This window comes from Myotis nattereri (assembly GCF_964212035.1).
Source record: "Myotis nattereri genome assembly, chromosome: 11".
Classification (NCBI taxonomy): Eukaryota; Metazoa; Chordata; class Mammalia; order Chiroptera; family Vespertilionidae; genus Myotis; species Myotis nattereri.
In genome coordinates this window covers 47,358,656-47,377,086 of record NC_138086.1, presented here as the reverse complement: position 1 = coordinate 47,377,086, position 18,431 = coordinate 47,358,656, and the positions used below count along the sequence as shown (strand labels likewise).

The 18,431-nt window shown below is 40.6% G+C and overlaps 1 protein-coding gene across 1 annotated transcript in view; it reads right to left on the bottom strand.

Annotated features, from left to right (window-relative positions):
* Window positions 1-424: 424 nt before the first annotated feature.
* The window catches only part of ASB4 (ankyrin repeat and SOCS box containing 4), a gene marked incomplete at its 3' end in the record, with an annotated part of 57,351 nt that continues 39,344 nt past the window's right edge, over window positions 425-18,431 (bottom strand). The window contains exons 3-5 of the mRNA XM_081102750.1: window positions 10,473-10,963; window positions 821-934; window positions 425-613 (exon numbers count right to left, since the gene is read on the bottom strand). Coding sequence (XP_080958876.1) covers window positions 425-613; window positions 821-934; window positions 10,473-10,963 — 794 coding nt within the window. The remainder of the gene's footprint in view (window positions 614-820; window positions 935-10,472; window positions 10,964-18,431) is intronic.

Here is an 18,431-nt window from a genome sequence, read left to right as displayed (position 1 = left end):
GAATGGGGGAAAGGCACCAAGATTCAGAGGCAGATCACAAAGCCTGCTATTTTGCCAAATGAACAGTAATGTAAACTTATCACTGATAAGGGGGATTGGTTGTAGGAAACTCTGGGTCCCATTTCAAATGAGATAATATAGGAACATTTTACAAAAATATATTAGGCACCTAGTAAGAGCACCTATAGTAATCCTGTTAGTTATTATTGTTCTGTCTGTACCTTCTGGATACATTCTTGCTTTGCTTCTTTATCTCCCCTCACCATGAAACCCTACGATCAATGACCTGACATAGTGTTTGTAAAGTGTTTTGAAATCCCTGAAGTGTTATAATCAACCCAAGTACCATTTTATTTATGTAAACGGTGTCTACCCGGCGAGTCCACTTCAATATCTGGGATTGGGAACCTCTGTCTCATAAGGCTTAATAAATGATTCCCTCTGGCTCTAAAAGCAAGTACTTTTTCAATGACAATGGGAGGGAAAGCAGAGGAATTACTCTGTGACATCTGTTGTGTAACGTTCTTCGGATGGCGCATCTCGATAAATGCATGAGAGTCCTTGGAGAGTTACTGCACACAGTGAAGAGAGAGTGGTAAAAATCCCAGTATCTCTGAAAAGGAAGGGAAGGCAGGTTACAGTCAGAAAAGTCCCACCGTTGCCATCCAAAGAAATCAACAATGATGATTTTAGGCCCGACTTTCTACCTAATGGCAGCTTTCTAGGGTCTCCGATAGTAAGACAAATACTTTTCTGTACTTGCATTGCAGTCTGGAAGTACTTTACAGTGAAAACCAGAGGAAGTGAATTGATTCTTTACCTCCAAGTCATCATCAGGGATAGCCCGTTTCCACTTTACATTCCACTTGATGTGTTCGTAGGCATTGACTACAACTTCGATTGCTTTGGGACAGGAATGACAAGCCTGTATCACCTGCAGATGAAGCAGAGTTTCGTTTATTTAATGCACATAGATGACTCAGTCATTCCACTCACAGAGACTTCATGAATGTATTGACCTATTGGGCTCCTTGGAATGCTGAAATCCTTTTGAGAAGTCTCATGACTTTAAGTATCCACACACTGCCAGCCTCCATGGCGGATGGATTAAGAAAATCAGACTCATTTCCTTCACCATCCAGAAGTAAGTGAAAAAAGAAGTTCTAACCAAGAAGGTGGGAGCCTGCTGAGATGCATGCCCTGCCCTTACAGCCCTCACACCGCCCAACAGCTTCTGTGACCATCAGAAGACCTGTCGCTCCTTTCTGCCAAGACGGCCCTATCGCTGGAAATGCTTTGGGTGTGGGCTATTTTCATTTCAAAGTGACCCAGCTGGCTCTTCAATGTGACCCACAACTGGGCCACAGGAAACCTATATTTCTGTCCTATCAGCAGCAGCATAAGCACCCATGATTCCCAATTTTATCACCTTCATTTCCTTTGCCACCAGGCAAGCAGCTTCTGCCGTGGACTTCCTCCTTTACATTTTCTCATCATGAGTTAAACATCAATTTCATTTTCCCCTTGAACATATCAAGCTCTTTTCTGAGTTCTCTGAAAGCCTCTCTCACTGGAGGTGAGATGAGGAGGAAGCCCCCCAACCCTACCATTGTAAGGAAGGCATGCCTCTGCACCAGCCGTGGGCAAACTACGGCCCGCGGGCCGGACCCGGCCCGTTTGAAATGAATAAAACTAAAAAAAAAAAAAAAAGACCGTACCCTTTTATGTAATGATGTTTACTTTGAATTTATATTAGTTCACACAAACACTCCATCCATGCTTTTGTTCCGGCCCTCCAGTCCAGTTTAAGAACCCATTGTGGCCCTCGAGTCAAAAAGTTTGCCCACCCCTGCTCTGCACTGAACTTTCTCCAAAGAAATGTCTTCCTTATTTCCAAGTCCTTCTCAATCTCAACCTATTGTCCTTGGGGAAGAAGTCACAAAACTAGTTTTCCTGACCTCCTTTACCAGTCCTTCATAGGTGGTCTGGTATTGCATTTTTCAATGTGCTAGTAAATACCTAACGTCCTGGGTCCTTGGGCAAAACTGAGACAGAGAGATTGTAATTTTAATACCGGTGTGTGTGTGTGTGTGTGTGTGTGTGTCCAGATCACCTGATTGGAGGTCAATCTGAATGGAGGGTCCATGTCAGAAAGCAAAAGATAAGAGCAGGTAAGATGGAGTCAATGGACAATACATCTGGAATGCCAGTCTGAGGAGCTAGGGATTGACTTAACAGGCAATAGGAGGAGGTTATTACATATTCTTGACAAAAAAGGGTTATATTCAACCAATTCATTGCATTGGGAAGCCTTCTTGGGCACTGTGTTAGCTCTATGGCACTATTCTGAAAAGTTCATGACCTGCTTTTTGTCATTAAGGAGCTTGCAACCTACTTGAGGAGAAAAGATATAGGTATTTGAAGTTGGAGACAATATAAGCCAGTAAATAATAAGGGACTATGATAAAGATCATCAAGTGTCTCTTGAGCACGATGAGCAAAGCACCCATAGCTTCTCAGCTGGTCTCACTGTTAATCATGAGAATGAAGGGTAAGTGAAACTTTGAGAAAGAATCGGGGCTTAATGACTAATCAGATATTGGGAATAAAGAATGCAACTTTGACATTTGAGATCAAGGAATGAGGAAATTGGAAGGTCAGACTAATTTGGAGATGGGCAGATGAGAAGCAGGAGAATATTTCATATGCAATGTCTTCATGGCAATCAAAAATGTAGGTGAAGATGGAGACTCTGTACCATCAGAGAATGTGCTGGCTAAACCTATGATGCTCAATGTTAGGTCGGAGAGAGCCCAGGATCGGATACATGCAGACATGTGATGAGACAATGGACTTCCCCTGGCATTTCTCACAGATCAACATGCCAGACACAGATACCGGCTGCTTCTCCCTTAATCCACATACCCCCACACAGATACTGACTTCTTTCTGAATACCCCCGCCCATCCCCTGCGGCAGAGAATTCCTTAGTTGAATGCCGTGACAATCCCTGTGGCAGAGAATTCCTCAGCTCAGGCCCCCCCCTCCCCGCCCTCACCAAACTGCAGTATAAAAAAAAGCGCCCCCCTCCCTGTTGGCGTGAATCCACGTGCCCTGTCCTTGGGGGTACGTGGGTCTCCCAGGGACACAGAACAAACTTTCCTTCCTTCCTTTTCTGATCAACTCTTTTTATTTCCTTCGCCGCCTCCTGAGCCACCTAACCTAACACTCAATAATACTATACATGGGTATAAATGGAAAAGATAAAGGACCATGGTATGAGGAATCTGAAGCTAGCAACATGAGATCACTGAGTGCATGGTTGGGAAGAAATGTGCAGTAACATCATTATATAGTGTTTCCACCATACAGACACAATAGATGCAAATAACATCAACAGTATAGATAATTAGGAGCTAAAGGGTTTTGAATATTTATTACCTTTGTTTTTAGTATACTTTATTTGTTGGCTTATATGATTTAAGTTTGCACAATGGCTGTGTTTAACAATAAGCTTACAAAATTTAACCACCAGCTCTCATGAGCTACTGTGAGCCAATGCCAGGATACAGCTGCTTTTGGTTGTGCCTGTCTTTAAGAAGCACAGTCATAAGCCATTGAAACTAAATGTATATATTAAAGCTCCAAACCAGTGAAGGCATTAGAATTATCCTGTCCAGTGGCTGGGTCCAAATAAGCACTGCTAGAGGCTAAAACCAACAGTAGTTAGCATAAATGCAAAAAGACCCATTGGAAGGCCAATGGACTTTGATATTCAGCAGGGCTGAAGATCAGCATAATATTGCCCTGCTGTGGACTCAGTGGCTGAAGGCAATTCTCTAACCTAATAATCCTTTTAATGTTTACCAAACTTTACCTTTGATATGCCTGTATGCATTCCTAAAGGGCAAATGTGTATTCAAGTGAATAAAAGCTGACAGGTTCAGGGTTTCAGAGAGCTTCTCCACTAGAGAGAGGTTTCCAACCTGCCCCCCCCATTCCTTCTAAATCAGTGGTTCTCAACCTTCCTAATGCGGTGACCCTTTAATACAGTTCCTCATGTTGTGGTGACCCCCAATTTCATTGTTACAAATTGAACATAATTAAAGCATAGTGATTAATCACAAAAACAATATGTAATTATATATGTGTTTTCCGATGGTCTTAGGCGACCCCTGTGAAAGGGTCGTTCGACTCCCAAAGGGGTCGCGACCCACAGGTTGAGAACCACTGTTCTAAATTCGTATTTCTTGTCTAGTGTTTTCATTTGTGTGTAGCCCCTTCTCCAGATCCTAAACCCTAGCCATAAATGGATGCAGCAAAGCACAACAAGTTTAATGAGCGGTTCCATTCACATACATATTCTGGGCACAGAGCACAAATCTAAGCTGCTGAGCATGGCTTTTTCAGCCAGGTCTAAACAAATAAAGAATAATCTGCTATCATCAACCCATAAGGGGGTATGTAGATGGGCTTGAGCCAGAGATCCATTGCTATGGGACTTCTGAAGAGACAGTATTTCTGAGTCTACAGAAAGTATAACTCAAAGGATTTCTATCTGGGTACACGGCTGTCAGGGTAGTCAGGTAATTGTCCAGGACCTTGATCTTGGAAAACTGAGGCAAATAGGCCTGATTTTTTTTTTCTGTAGCTGAGATGAGGATGGCATATATGTAGCTCCATGCAAAAGAGATAGAGAAAACTTAGGCTGACTAATTGCTTTAAATATTAGTTATAAACTACCATCATGGTGTCATAGAATGTTAGGGTTGCAAGGAGCCCTCGAGATTATCCAATCCCCCTAATTTAGAGATAAAGAAATTGAAACCCAGAGAGGTCCACATTAAAAAGAAGCATAGTCTTGTGTTTTCTTCATCTGAGCTTAGTGCTCTTTCAAGTACATTCTCATGATCTTATTTTAATCCTTAGGTAATGACTGGTGAAATAAATGGTTTAAGGACACAAATCCCATTGCAGAGACATTTTAAAACAAGAGAGACTCTCTTCCATAATTATTTTAGGTTGGACCCTTGTGACTACAAAGATGTTGCTAGTGATATAAAAATAACACCCATCCAGACCTCCGTACACATTGTTGTCTAAAGACCTCCAGATGCATTCCTTCTGGAAGGATGAGCCATGGTGAGAAGTATGCTGGTAATTACGTGAGTAACCTAAAATAAAGCTTTAAACTTAAGAGTTACCAGTACAGGGATGATAGCTGAAATTAATCCAAGGCCTGAATCAAGCATATACTTATACTGAAATTATAAAAACAAAAAAAAGCATGAAGAAGTCAGAAAGTTTATAATGAGGCTCTGCACATGGCTTAGTTGTCCACTCAGAAAACTGACCTCTATGCTCTGCATCAATTTCCCAGGCCACACTCATTCTTCGTGGAAGCCACACTGGCTATATTTAAAGACACAGTGCCCACACACCCAACACAGGTACTTTGTCCCTAGGAATTCCTCACCTCTCCCTTCTTGCCAACACTGGGGACACAGAGCAGATGTGGATGAAAGTTACTTTCCCCTTACAACATATTACCTACTTCTCAACTAGGGTTTCCAGATTTAGCACATAAAAATAGCAAAGGTTGTCCAATTAAATTTGAATTTCAGATAGACAACAAATAATTTTTAGTATACATATATCCCAAATGTTGCATGGTCCACATTTATATTAAAAATTACTTATACTTTATCTGAAATTCAGATTTAACTGAATATCCTGCTTTTTATCTGGCAACCCTATTCCCAGCCCCTATTCAGAAAATGTTCAGACTAAGTTATGGATACAGGAACGGACTTCATTCACAGGTCAGGAGCCTCACTTCACACATTTGGTGCTTCAATTTGCACCTGGCCTACTCCCATATATCACAGGGAGATAACTTCTCACTTTTCATTAAAGTAGAAAAAAATAAATCAAATAGTTCTTATCCTTCAGTCTTTAGATGCACAGACTCCAAAGCTCCCACTGCTGTCATTAGGTTTTGCTGACACGGGTGGCTAAGTTTTCTGCTGACAGAAGACAGGGCCCACAGTGGGAAAGGCTCCTCTAGCCTGACAACCCTCCAGCTATCTTCACTGGCAGGTCGGGCTTCTTCCAGGTCTAAGACAGCTAGGCACACCTTCTTCAGGCCTCGGTGATTATTTCACAAAGCAATAACAACAGCACAAAACACCCTTAAGGGACAGCAAACTCTAAATCATCACTAGAGGCTGGCTCCTGGGAACCTTGACCATCACAAGGACTGGTCTGGCCCTAGAAGCGAGAAGCTTCTGCTGCCTTTTTCCTGTCTGAGAAACAGAAGGTGCCCCCATGAAATTCACCTTCTGTGTGTCTCTCGTCCTCCTTCTTGGAAGAACAATTGGTCAAAAAAGCTCTTTCTTCAGTGGTGGCAACTGGAGAAACTTTTAGATACTTTTTGCCTCATCATTCCACACCTAAAAGCATAGATTATAGAATAGATTCAAGATAAATCTCCTTGTTTCCCTTCCAAGGCAAGTGACACCTCTTAAGCCACTTCAGCAGAAAAATTCTAAAGCTACTTCTACCTTTTTATGTTAATATAGTTGTGTGCAGAAAGGTACTTAATAATCAAAGCGACGTCTTGTACCCTGGGCATCGTACACAGCACTGTTCAACAGCAGAAATCACCCTCACCTCCCCCAAACCCTCACATACCTTTCCCTCCCCTAGAAAAATGTCTTTCTTGCCCTACCAGAAAACCCAGTCTTGGCTCCCTGGGGTGTCACTGCTTTCTGAATTATGCTGAGAGAAAAAAATCAAATGTCCTTTTGTACCCTGGAAAGCAATTGCAGACCATATAATTCTTTCCCCCACCTTATGTAATTTATACATAGGCTTTCGGTGAAATACACCCTCTGCAAATGTGCTTTGTATTTGGAAGACAGCATCTTCAGCTCTGACCTTGTTCCTTGTAAATAAGGAAACAGAATTCCCCATCCACAGGAGAACAAATCACTTTATCTTCTGTATAAATGAGTCAGTTATTTACTTGTTGTAAAGATGACTTTCTCTTTGGAAAGTTGGGCTGGGTAGTAGTTGTTCTAAATCACTGAAGAATCTGCATAGTAAATTGAATAGTTTTTCTTCAGTTTTGGAAGGGGGCCAGTTCTCTTATACTGTTGGGTAGGGACAAAATGTTTATAATACCAGTCATCCACCAGTGGCAACTCTATCCTAAATCACTTTAGTGTATGGCCAAACTAGAAGAACTCAGAGAAGCAAAACAGAACTGAATAAGAACATGCTCATGGTGGATAAAGTGTTCCTTGGCACACATAATTGTGTGCCTGTTTTACAGGCTAGTGGAGCCATCAAGGCTAAAGGAAAGACTCTTTCACTGGACCAAGTGTTCACTTTGGGAAGAGGAGGAAAGGAAACGATTTTGTTGACTCACACACTCCTTAGACAATCCTGAAAAGTTGATATTTTTACCTTCATTTTTCAGATGAGAACATTGGAATCTAAGAGATTGAGGAGCTTGTTCAGAAACCATACAGCAAGTAAATGGCCACGCCAAAACTCATGCCCCTGGTGACTAAGCTGCTGCCCCTAATCCTCCTCGTTGGTCCCTCTCAGAGGACTGCTTTTGTGAAGAGGATCTGGGGCCTTCCTCACATTCACAAGACTTTTTCTGGAGGACAGAAACTCTGCTTAAAGGCTCATTCTCCCTAACCTGGCTCTTGAAGGAGAATGAGGAGAGGGTCCTTTAGTTTCTCGGAGACCTGTTTCATCCACAATTAACCAGCAGTGAGTTTCAGAATAAAGCTCAGCTTTTAGTCTCTAGATAGTCTCATATTTTGTCTCTCCTGGTTGGAAAGGCCCCTGTGAGTAAACCAAACTCAGAAGCACTGATTCCACTACTCAGTGGACATGTAGTAATAACAATACTTATAGCCGTCATTTGTTCACTGCATCTGGCTTCCGATACCACAGTCATGATGAAGACTCCCAAGTTTGTACCTCTGGCCAGGACCTTTCCATGAACAACAGATTCCTACATCAAACTGCCTACCTGACATCTCCACCTAGATGAATAGTAGGTATCTCAAGCAAAATAGAACCCCTGATCCTCTCTTCAAATTCAGCTCCACCTGCCTTGCTTCTATCTCAGGAAATGGCCCCTTGATTCTTCCTATTCCTTGGGCAAAATCCTTGAAGTTATCCTTGACTCCTCTCTATTCCTGATGGCCCACAAATAATCAACCAGCAAAACTCATTGACTCCCTCTTCAAAACATGCCCTGAATCTGGCCATTTCTTAGCACATTCACCATTTCCACTGTGGGTCTAAGCCACCCACATCTCTTACCTAGATTATTGCAATACCGTTGACCTCCCCCCCCCCCCACTACAGTTATTCTCCAACAGGCTGTCAAATGGATCCTTATGGAATATAAATCAGACTATGCTTCCCAGCTCAAAATTCTTCAGTGATTTCCTCCCTCCTTCAGAGTGAAAAACCAAGGGCATAACCATGGCCTACAAGGCCATAAAAATGGTCTGTAAACTACCTTCATATACACCTCTCTGACTTCTCTTCCTCCTTACTCACTCCACTACAGCCACTCTGGCTTCCTGCTTTTCCTCACACATGCTTAGCTTTCTCCTACCTCAGGATCTTTGCATCTGCCTTTCCTTATACCTCAGATGGCCTTCCCCCAGTTCAGGTAGCCACATGACTTGCTCCTCCATGTCCTTATTTTCTCTAATCACCTTTGTAAAACAGCATCTCTGTAAATATACAGGTGGAGATGTCAGGTCATTCTTTTATTTTCTTTACCTTGCTTTATTTTTCTCCATAGCACCGAACAGATCAGAGTATATTTATTTGTTTGTTATTTTGTTTTGTTTTTTTCCTATCTCCCATTAGAGAGTATATTCCATGAAGGCCTTTTTTTTTTTTTTGTTATTGCTGTTGTTTATTGCTTTATCTCCAGCTCCTAGAACAATGCCTGGCACATAGGAGGTACTGAGTAAATATTTCTTAAAATAAAATGAATAAACTTGACCACTTACTCTCTGTGACTTTAGGAAAATATCTCAATGCTATTACCTTTTAAAAGAACGTAATGCTCAACAAAGAACATTACCATAACATTATTTTTACTTTTTTATTCCTTTTCATCATAATCATTTGAAATTTTCTCTAAAAACTTATTAAGTGCCAGAACATTGTCTTGCATATAATTCTATAGGGAAAATGACTTAATTGTCCATTGAAATACTGACAAGAAACAAATCCCTTATGAGATCACAAAATTTACTGACATCATATCTACAGCTGAACATTCCCTGGGTTGTCCATCTGGAATGTGCCCTGCCTGGCTACACTCCCCTTAAATTCTTTAGTGGAACTTTTCTTCCATGAAGCCTCACAGTGCAGGACTTCAGATCAGTCTCTGATACTTTAGCAATGGAGGAAGTAGAACTTGGCTGTGAACTTAGTAAAACTGTCAACTGGCTTTCTGTGGTCCTACATTATTTAGTTGATTTATACCTGAAACTCCGCTGCTTCTTATTAATTAATTAATTTATTTTTTTAGAATGAGTGAGATCCTAGGTATGGTGTTATTTGATTGATTTTAAAGTGAAGTGCATTTTGGTTTCCAAGTTAATTACTGTCAGCAACCTCATTCCTCTACGGTCATTTACCACGGCATATTAAAATTGTCTCTTTATGTGTTTGTCTCTCCCACTGGATCCTAAGCAACCTGAAAGTAGGTGCTATGTCTTAGTCATATCAGCATTGTTAACATCTGGCCCCTGCTAGCCCATTGGAGATTATCAATAGATATTTTTTAACACAAAGGCTATGCAGTGTGATATTGCAAGAACAGACGCCAGACCAAACGATGTAAGGTTGAACCCTGGCACTGCCACTGTGTGAGATCAGGCAAATGGCTTCCCTGCTCTGTGCCTCCGTTTCCTCCTTTATAGAGTAAGGACAATATTATTGTTTCTCTCATACGGTTGTGATAAGAATTAAATTTAAAAATGCAAACTGCTTATAACAGTGTGCTTAAGAAATAGAATTCACTCTATATAATAAATATAATTATTAGTGCTCAGTAAACATTAGCTTTCACTAAATGCAAAATTGAGTGGCCCTTTCCCGCCGCTTAATTCCAAAGCAGTTTCAGTCATCTTTAGATCAGACATCCTGCGCAAGAGATAGCGAGGGTACGCCTGTCTGACCCCATTCACCTCTCCTGCAGACTTAAAGTGGCTTCTGATCTTTCTCAATTCAGTCCCTCAGGAAGCTACTGCCAGTTCACTGGTGTTCACCAAGACATGGAAGATTATCTGCCCCTCTTCTGCTCATTGCCTGCTCTCATTACATGTGCAAACAGAAGGTCAGGTAGAGGATCAGAAGCAGTTAACCCAAAGATGCCAGCCTCGAGCTTGAGTCGCTTGGGGGAGGGGACACAGCCTCACCTTATGGAACTGTGGAGGGTATATTCGAGCAGCCCCATGGTTCAGTAGTAGCTGGTAGCAGATCTCAGGCTGGGCGGCAGGCCGCACAGAGGTGACCTTCAGCACGTACTGGATGGCCGCACAGCCATTGATGTCCATGAGGTTGGCCTCAGCGCCCGCTTCCAGCATCATGTGCATGAGCACGTGGTCACAGTTCCAGGCTGCCTTGTGGAGCGGAGATTTGAAGTCATCATCCCTGGCGTTGACCTCGGCATGGTAGTCGAGCAGCATGCGGCAGACGAGGTGATGCTCCCCGCTGTACTCCTGCTCTTTAAAGCGGAGGGCCCAGTAGGTGGCGACAGCCAGGGGCGTCTCCATGTGGGCGTTCACACTGTCCACTACGGCCCCATGCTCCACGTAGAAGGCCACCAGCTCCGAGAGGCCGAAGTGGGCAGCTGTGTGCAAGGGGGTCTCTTCATCCTGGTTGTTGGTCTTCATGTTCACGTTCGCCCCTAGGAAGGGAGATTGAGGAAGCCGATTATTTAAACTGATGTTGACATTATACCCAAGGTTCATTAAACAGGACTTTACTGCTGCTTCCCTTTTAACCTCTGACTGCCATGCATTATCCCGTGTGTCCCCATTCTCTTTCTGGGCCCCATGGAAGGCACTCCTCTGACACAACAGTGCCATCTGCTGGACAAGCTGCAAATGCACTAGGGTGGGGCGTAAGGGTGGAGTGGGGGAGTGGAGAACAAAGGATTTCAGGCTGTTTGTTGAATGTTAGTTCTTACAAAGTAGTCCCCATAACTAATCGCTTTTTAACAGTAAAATAGCAAACATCATTGAAAGTTTATACCGCAATCTTTGAAACTCATACAAGTAGTTTTAAAAATCATCAGTTTCTTTGAATGTTTCACAAAATCATGTTTTTCTTCTTTCAAAGCAGAAAAGCCTGAAAGTTTGGTCCAGGCAAACTTTATTTATTTACTTATTTACTTTTTTAAGTGTGGTAAGGCTGCCTAACTTTATATATCTAATCAATATATTATTGATTTTTTACAGAGAGGAAGGGAGAGGGATAGAGAGTTAGAAACATCGATCAGCTTCCTCCTGCACATCTCCTACTGGGGATGTGCCCGCAACCAAGGTACATGCCCTTGACCAGAATCAAACCTGGGAACTTTCAGTCTGCAGGCCGAGGCTCTATCCACTGAGCCAAACTGGTTAGGGCAAGGCAAACTTTAGTGGCGTGTTTGACAGACAGTACTAGAGCTGCCCAAGGCTGTGAGGCTCTCTTGGAACACAGTGGGGGGAAAACAACAACCACAAATACTTTGACCTCCAAACTAGCCTTAAGATCATGTTTTACATTGAAAGGGGTGGAAGCCAGTAGTATAATGGAAATACCCACTGAAAGGAAGGCAAGCCCAGTGGTGAGGCTTGGTGGTTGAGCATCAACCTAAGAACCGGTAGATTCCCAGTCAGGTCACATGCCTGGGTTTCTGGCTTGGTCCCCTGTTGGGGGCATGCAGGAAGCAGCTGACTGATGTTTCTCATGGGTGTTTCTATACCACTCCCTTCCTCTCTCTTAAAATCAATAAAATATTTTTTTAAAAAGAAAGAAAATGATTTAGCAACTGTGACGTATTTGATTTATGGGAAACAATGGCTGTTAGAAATAAATTTTTAGTACTTGGAAAGTTCCTTAGGAATTATTTAATCCAACCGTATGCAACAGGCCAGGAAACTGATGTGAGCTTTATTTTTCTGATAGGAAATATTGAGAACTAGAATGGTCAACTTGAGAAGCTGAAGTCTTCCTTCTCTGCCTAATTTAAGGTGGTGAACCAAATGACCCTTGGGGGCCTACTATATTACTGATTCTACTAGAAATTTATATGGCTACTTCAAGTATAAATCTGGATATAGTTATTATTATTATGCCAGCAACAAATATTTATCAAGCACTTAACATGGACAATATTCTGAGCTAAAAGCTTTTCATATATCGCCTCATCAAATCCTAATATTTCTTTGCAGTAGGTACAATTTTTACCCTAATTTTACAGCTAAAGAAATTTGTTAGGCTAATAACCACACCAAGCTAAGAAGTAAAGAGGTTGGGAAACGGACAGCCTGACTTCAAAATCTCTTACCACTGTTCTGTTATTTCCACTTCGTTATTTTTCTAGAAAATTTTTCTGTACTTTACTCTTGATATTGAACACTTGAAAGTGGTACAGAAATCATGTTGCATTTTGTTAATTTAAAAAATCTGTTCTCCAAATATTGCTCCTCTATGCCCTTTTCTATGGCATTCTCTGCTCATATAGAACATATTTGAGAAAAGCAATACTCCTACAAGTGTGCTCAGTATTCTATACAAAATCAACCCCCCCCCCCTACCCGTGAGGTGTCTGAGGGCACATGGCTCCGTAAACTCAGAGACTGTCAGTAGCCCAGCTTGCAGAAAGCAGAATTATAACCAAAGATTGTCATGCACGGAGCCAGCTGTGTTCATCAGTATTCTGCCCCAGGGAAGTCCTGGGTCAGGTCTGCTTTTAGGTCAGCCCTTCTTTTCTCTGGAGTGCGAAGCCATGAATAAGAATGTCTTCCCAGAAGCCTTATTCCGGGTCACTGGAGAGTTTCCAGTAAGGAAGGGAATCAAAGGGTCAAGATGAAAATTTTACGGGCCAAATCGGAACAAACCACATTCTTTATTTTTAAATGTACTTGGACATTTATAATTGATCCTTGACCTCTTGGTACAACTCGACAGGCTGCGCAGTTTCCCTTTCTGAATAGAGGATCCTTATTTTTATAGTATTTGAATTGTGTCTTTGAGTGCTTTATATTTCCAGGGAATATGTAAAGTGGGATGATTTGACTACTTTTTAATTCTAGATTTTTGGGAAATTTAAAAAATATATTGTTAATGCAGAAATACAATGTATTCGTGTCCTAGAACTGTTGTGACAAAGTACCACACACTAGGTAGCTTATTTCATGGTTCTGGAGACTAGAAGTTCGAAGTTAAGATGTGGGCAGGGCTGGTCCTTTCTGGCTCCTTCTGGGGGCTTTAGGGGAGAATCGGTCTCATGCCTTCTCCTAGCTTGTGGTGACGGCAGGCAATCCCTGGTGTTCGCTGGCTTGTAGATGTCGCTCCAAGGTCTGCCTCCATCTTCACATGGTGTTCTGTGTCTCTGTGTCTTCACAGGTCTGTCTTCTTATAAGGACACAAGTCATATGGCAATAGGGGCCCATCTTGCTCCCATTCATCTTAACTAGTTACATCTGCAACAACCCTATCTTCACATACTGAAGTATTAGGGATTAGGAGTTCAATATACCTTCTTTTTGAGGGGGAGAGAGTACACAATTCAACCCATAACATATAACATGCATTACATAATATATAAAAATACATATGTGCAGTTTAAAAATATTGTAAATAAAGCCATCTCCCGTGTAATCATATCCCAGGTCAAGAAATCAAACAGAAGAAGAAGGAGGAGGAGGAGGAGGAGGAGGAGGAGGAGGAGGAGGAGGAGGAGGAGAAGAAGATTTCAAACACTTTCAGGCCCAGAGAATCCCTTTCCTATCTATATTTCTCTATTCAACTCCTCCATCTTGCCAGAGATAATTATTATCCTGACTCTTATGATAATCATGTCTTTGTAATTCTTTATAGTTTACCACCTTTGTTTATATTTCTAAATAAAATAGTTTGATTTCACTCATTTTTTAAATTTATCTAAATGGATTAATAAGCACATTCTTTTATGACTTGCTTCTTTCACTCAACATTATATTTGTGAAAATAATTTGTATTGTAATCTCATTTGTTCATTTTATTGTGTTCTACTTCATAGCACGAGTAACCCACAATTCATCCATCCTACTGGTGCTGGGCATTTCCAGTTTCAGGTTATTCCAAACACTGCTGCCAGAGCATTCTTGTAGATTCTCAAACCCCGGGACTTTTGGCAATGTTTCTCTGAGTTCTAAACCTATGAGAGGAATTGCTGGGGCATTGGACAGCATATTGCCAGTGTCCTTAGAGGGTATAAAAAAGGTGTTGTACCAGTTTCCACTCCATAAGCCATGAGTGAGGGTTCTTATTGTACCATATTCTTGTCAACATTTGGTATTTTCAGTCTTTAATTTTAATCAACCTGGTGGGTGTGTAGCGACATCTCATTGTGTATGACTGTTTGTTTTCCTAGTTAACAATTCAGTTAGCCATATTTTACCTTACTATTGGGTATAAAACTTGTTTTTCTAAAAAGTTTTGATCTTATGACTAATGCTACAATTAATAAATTCATAAGTAAATTTCAGGATTATTTCCTTGGCATAAATCCCCCCCAAAAAATAGAGTCATTAAGATGAACCATGATGCCCTAACCGGTTTGGCTCAGTGGATAGAGTGTCGGCCTGCGGACTCAAGGGTCCCAGGTTTCGGGCACATCACCAGTAGGGGGAGTGCAGGAGGCAGCTGATCAATGTTTCTCTCTCATCGATGTTTCTAACTCTCTATCCCTCTTCCTTCCTCTCTGTAAAAAAATCAATAAAATATATTTTAAAAAAAGATGAACCATGAACTATTGTAAGGGGCTTAATGAATAATTGCCAAATGTTATATTTATATCTCTTTCATTGATGTAGAAGAGTGCTATTTCACTCGCCAGTGTGTGGTTATAGATTTTTAAAAATGTTTTGTTAGTTTAGAAGTAAAAAAAAAAAAAGGTCTGTTTTTTAAAAATGTGAATTCATTTAACTATTAGATTTTAAACATTTTTCTGTAATTATTAACAAGTGGTATTTCTTCTTTGGTTAAATGTCCAAATTTTTGTCCTTTTATACATTGAAGCTTTTCTGTTTTGCTTACATATATATGCATCCTTCATTAAATTAAGATGTAATCCTGGGTTTTCATAATTGTTATAAAATTTTAAACCAGTTTACTTGGACTTTCTTAAATACAATGATGCTAAAGAGGGAGAGAGAGAGAGAGAGAAACATTGATGTGAGAGCTTAGTATCAATGTGAGAGCTTAACATAGATCAGCTGCCACCTGCAGGGATCGAGCCTGGAATCCAATCATGTGCCCTGATCAGGAGTCAAACCAGCAACCCTTTGGTGCTTGGAACAATATCCAACCAACTGACCCACACTGGCCAGGGCCAAACAAATTTTGTGTGTATTTTTTTAAATAGTATATTGTCCTACTCCTCTCAGAGGTTGCAAAACTATCCAGATTAATTAAAATTTAGTGTTATCATAGATTTTTTAAATGTTTAATATTGGACTCATCTGGAACTTATTTTGGTGTAAACATCAATTTAGGAAGAATTGACAGTCTTACAATATAAAGTCTTTCCAGCCAAAAACATATTCTGTTTCTCTAAAAGATTTTCTTTACATTCCGTAAACTATATTACCCTCCCAGCCCCTCTGCCAATTTTTTTTGCAGTAATTTTCATTCAATAGGAGCAGGGTAAATTATTTCTGAGACAAAGCAACTTTAAGTGAGAGAAGGCCTTTCATGAACCTTTTAATTCATGCAAGATGCTCTCCAGAAGTAGTCTGGAATGGTTGCAAGTGAATTCAATAAAAATTTTAATGTGTACTACTTAATAAAAAACAAGGACTTTCTAGATTTCACCGGTAGGCAAAGGTGACATGGATTTGTGTGCACCAAGAATGGGATGAAGAGAAGAGACAGGATAACAATGTGAATAGAAAGTGGGAGTTGGCTAGAAGAAATGGTACCTGGCCAGCTAGACCAGGCCAGGCCCAGGGAAAAGATAATCCTGAAGCCAGGATTGCTGAGCGTCACAGTACCAGTCAGTATTCTTTTTTTTTTTTTCTGTTCTCCCAGTCTGTGTGATTGTCTCCTTTCACTATCCCCCATTGGAGAATAACTTCATGAATCCTGGTGATAAGACCTCATATTCCTTATTTCTTTCCAAATAAAGTTAAACTGCCTCCCAGTGCCTGTAGTTAGGTTGGAGCATCCTGGGTGTCATCATTGGGGCTCCATCTGCTGGGCTTTGCTACTTCCTGCAGGAAACCAGTTGGCCCTCAGAGCCACCCAGATTTCATGACCTCAAGAGCTACATGACAGTAGGAGCAAGAAGAGGTCTCTAACTCTCCAGAAACTGTCACCATGCTTGCTTTAGTTTCCTTTCTTCCAAGATAAAATTTGACATTAAAAACCCAGCCCATTTCTCCTTTCTTCCATCCCTTTCTGTCTCCACAGACATAACTACTAAAGTTGATTTTTTGTCATTTAAACTTTTGTTCTTTTTTTTTTTTTTAAATATATTTTATTGATATTTTACAGAGAGGAAGGAAGAGAGACAGAGAGTCAGAAACATCGATGAGAGAGAGAAACATCGATCAGCTGCCTCCTGCACATCTCCCACTGGAGATGTGCCCGCAACCCAGGTACATGCCCTTGACCGGAATCGAACCTGGGACCCTTCAGTCCGCAAGCCGACGCTCTATCCACTGAGCCAAACCAGTTTTGGCAAAACTTTTGTTCTTTTATTACTCATATATTTATCCACAAACAACATATACTATCGTAATATGTTCTTAAAAACTGTGTAAGTGGTATCTCACTTTTGCAATCTGTTTTGCTCAGTCACATTATGTTTGGAATGGGGAACTGATTTTTTTTATTTATTTCAACTGCTGAATAGAACGACATTGCATAATTAAGCTACAGCTTAAGCATTCCTCTGCTAAAGAAAGTTAAGTTGTTTTAGCTTTTTTATAATAACAAGTACCTTTCAAATTATGCAGGAGTTTCTTGAGAGAGAGAAATAGAACTACTGGGTAGTAAGTAGTGTATGAACATTTTCAACTATATGGAAGTATACTCATTAGTGCTTATATCAATTTATATGTGCATCAGTACAGTTTAAATACTTCCTACCCTGGGTACTGTCAAACAGATTAATGTTTGTCAATTAGTTGGTATGAAAAGATGTTTTGATTTAGTTTGCATCCCCCTGCTTACCAGTAAAGTTGAGCGTCTTTGCATATGTTTACAGGCAACAAGATTTCCACTTGTATAAATTGTCTATTCACAGCCTCTATCTACATTTCATTGGGATTTTTGTGTTTTTCTTATTTATTTTTCAGGATATACATAAGATCATTATTGAGAAAATAATAAAAACTTTAATGAAGTCAAAGGACTTAAATTTAAATAAATGGCAAGCTTTGCTATGTTCATGGATAGAAAGATTCACTACTGTAAAGATGGCAATTCTTCCTGAATTGATCTATAAATTTAATGCAATGAAAATGTTATTTTCACAGAATTTGTATAGAATAAAGAGCAAGTCAACTTTAGAAAAAAGTGGAAAAAAATAAAAAGGAAGGAAGAGATGGTGAAGAAGGGGTACTTACCCTATCGGATATTCAAGCAAACTGTAATTAAAGCACTGTGGTACTGATGCAGAGAGCGATAACTAGACCAATGAAATATAGTGGAGAGCCTCGAAACAAACCTACTTACAAACAGCATCTGTAATGACAGATGGGGCAGTACCAATTGGTGTGAGAGTTCATGGGCTATTTAATAAAAATATTGGGACCAAACACTGTCAGTTTCCTACAAGCACAAATTTGAGCTTGTGTATTGAGTGTTTGTGTGTATGTGCCTGTGTGTTAAACTTCAGATAAATCAAAGGCGGATGAAAAGCTAAATAATAAACTTCTAAAATATAGACTTATCCTGGGGACCACTTCGTAAGTTCTATCAGTGACTAAGCACTGTGCTGTCTGTACACCTGAAACTAATATAATGTTGAATGTCAACTGTAGTTGAAAAATAAGAATAAATAAAATAATCATGGAGGAGTTTGGCCCAGAGGGGAATGGGCAGCCCTCCCTATGTGGTCACTGTGTCTGCAAAGTACCCTCTCAGCTTACTAACTTTCCTCTGAGGCAGTTTTTTCC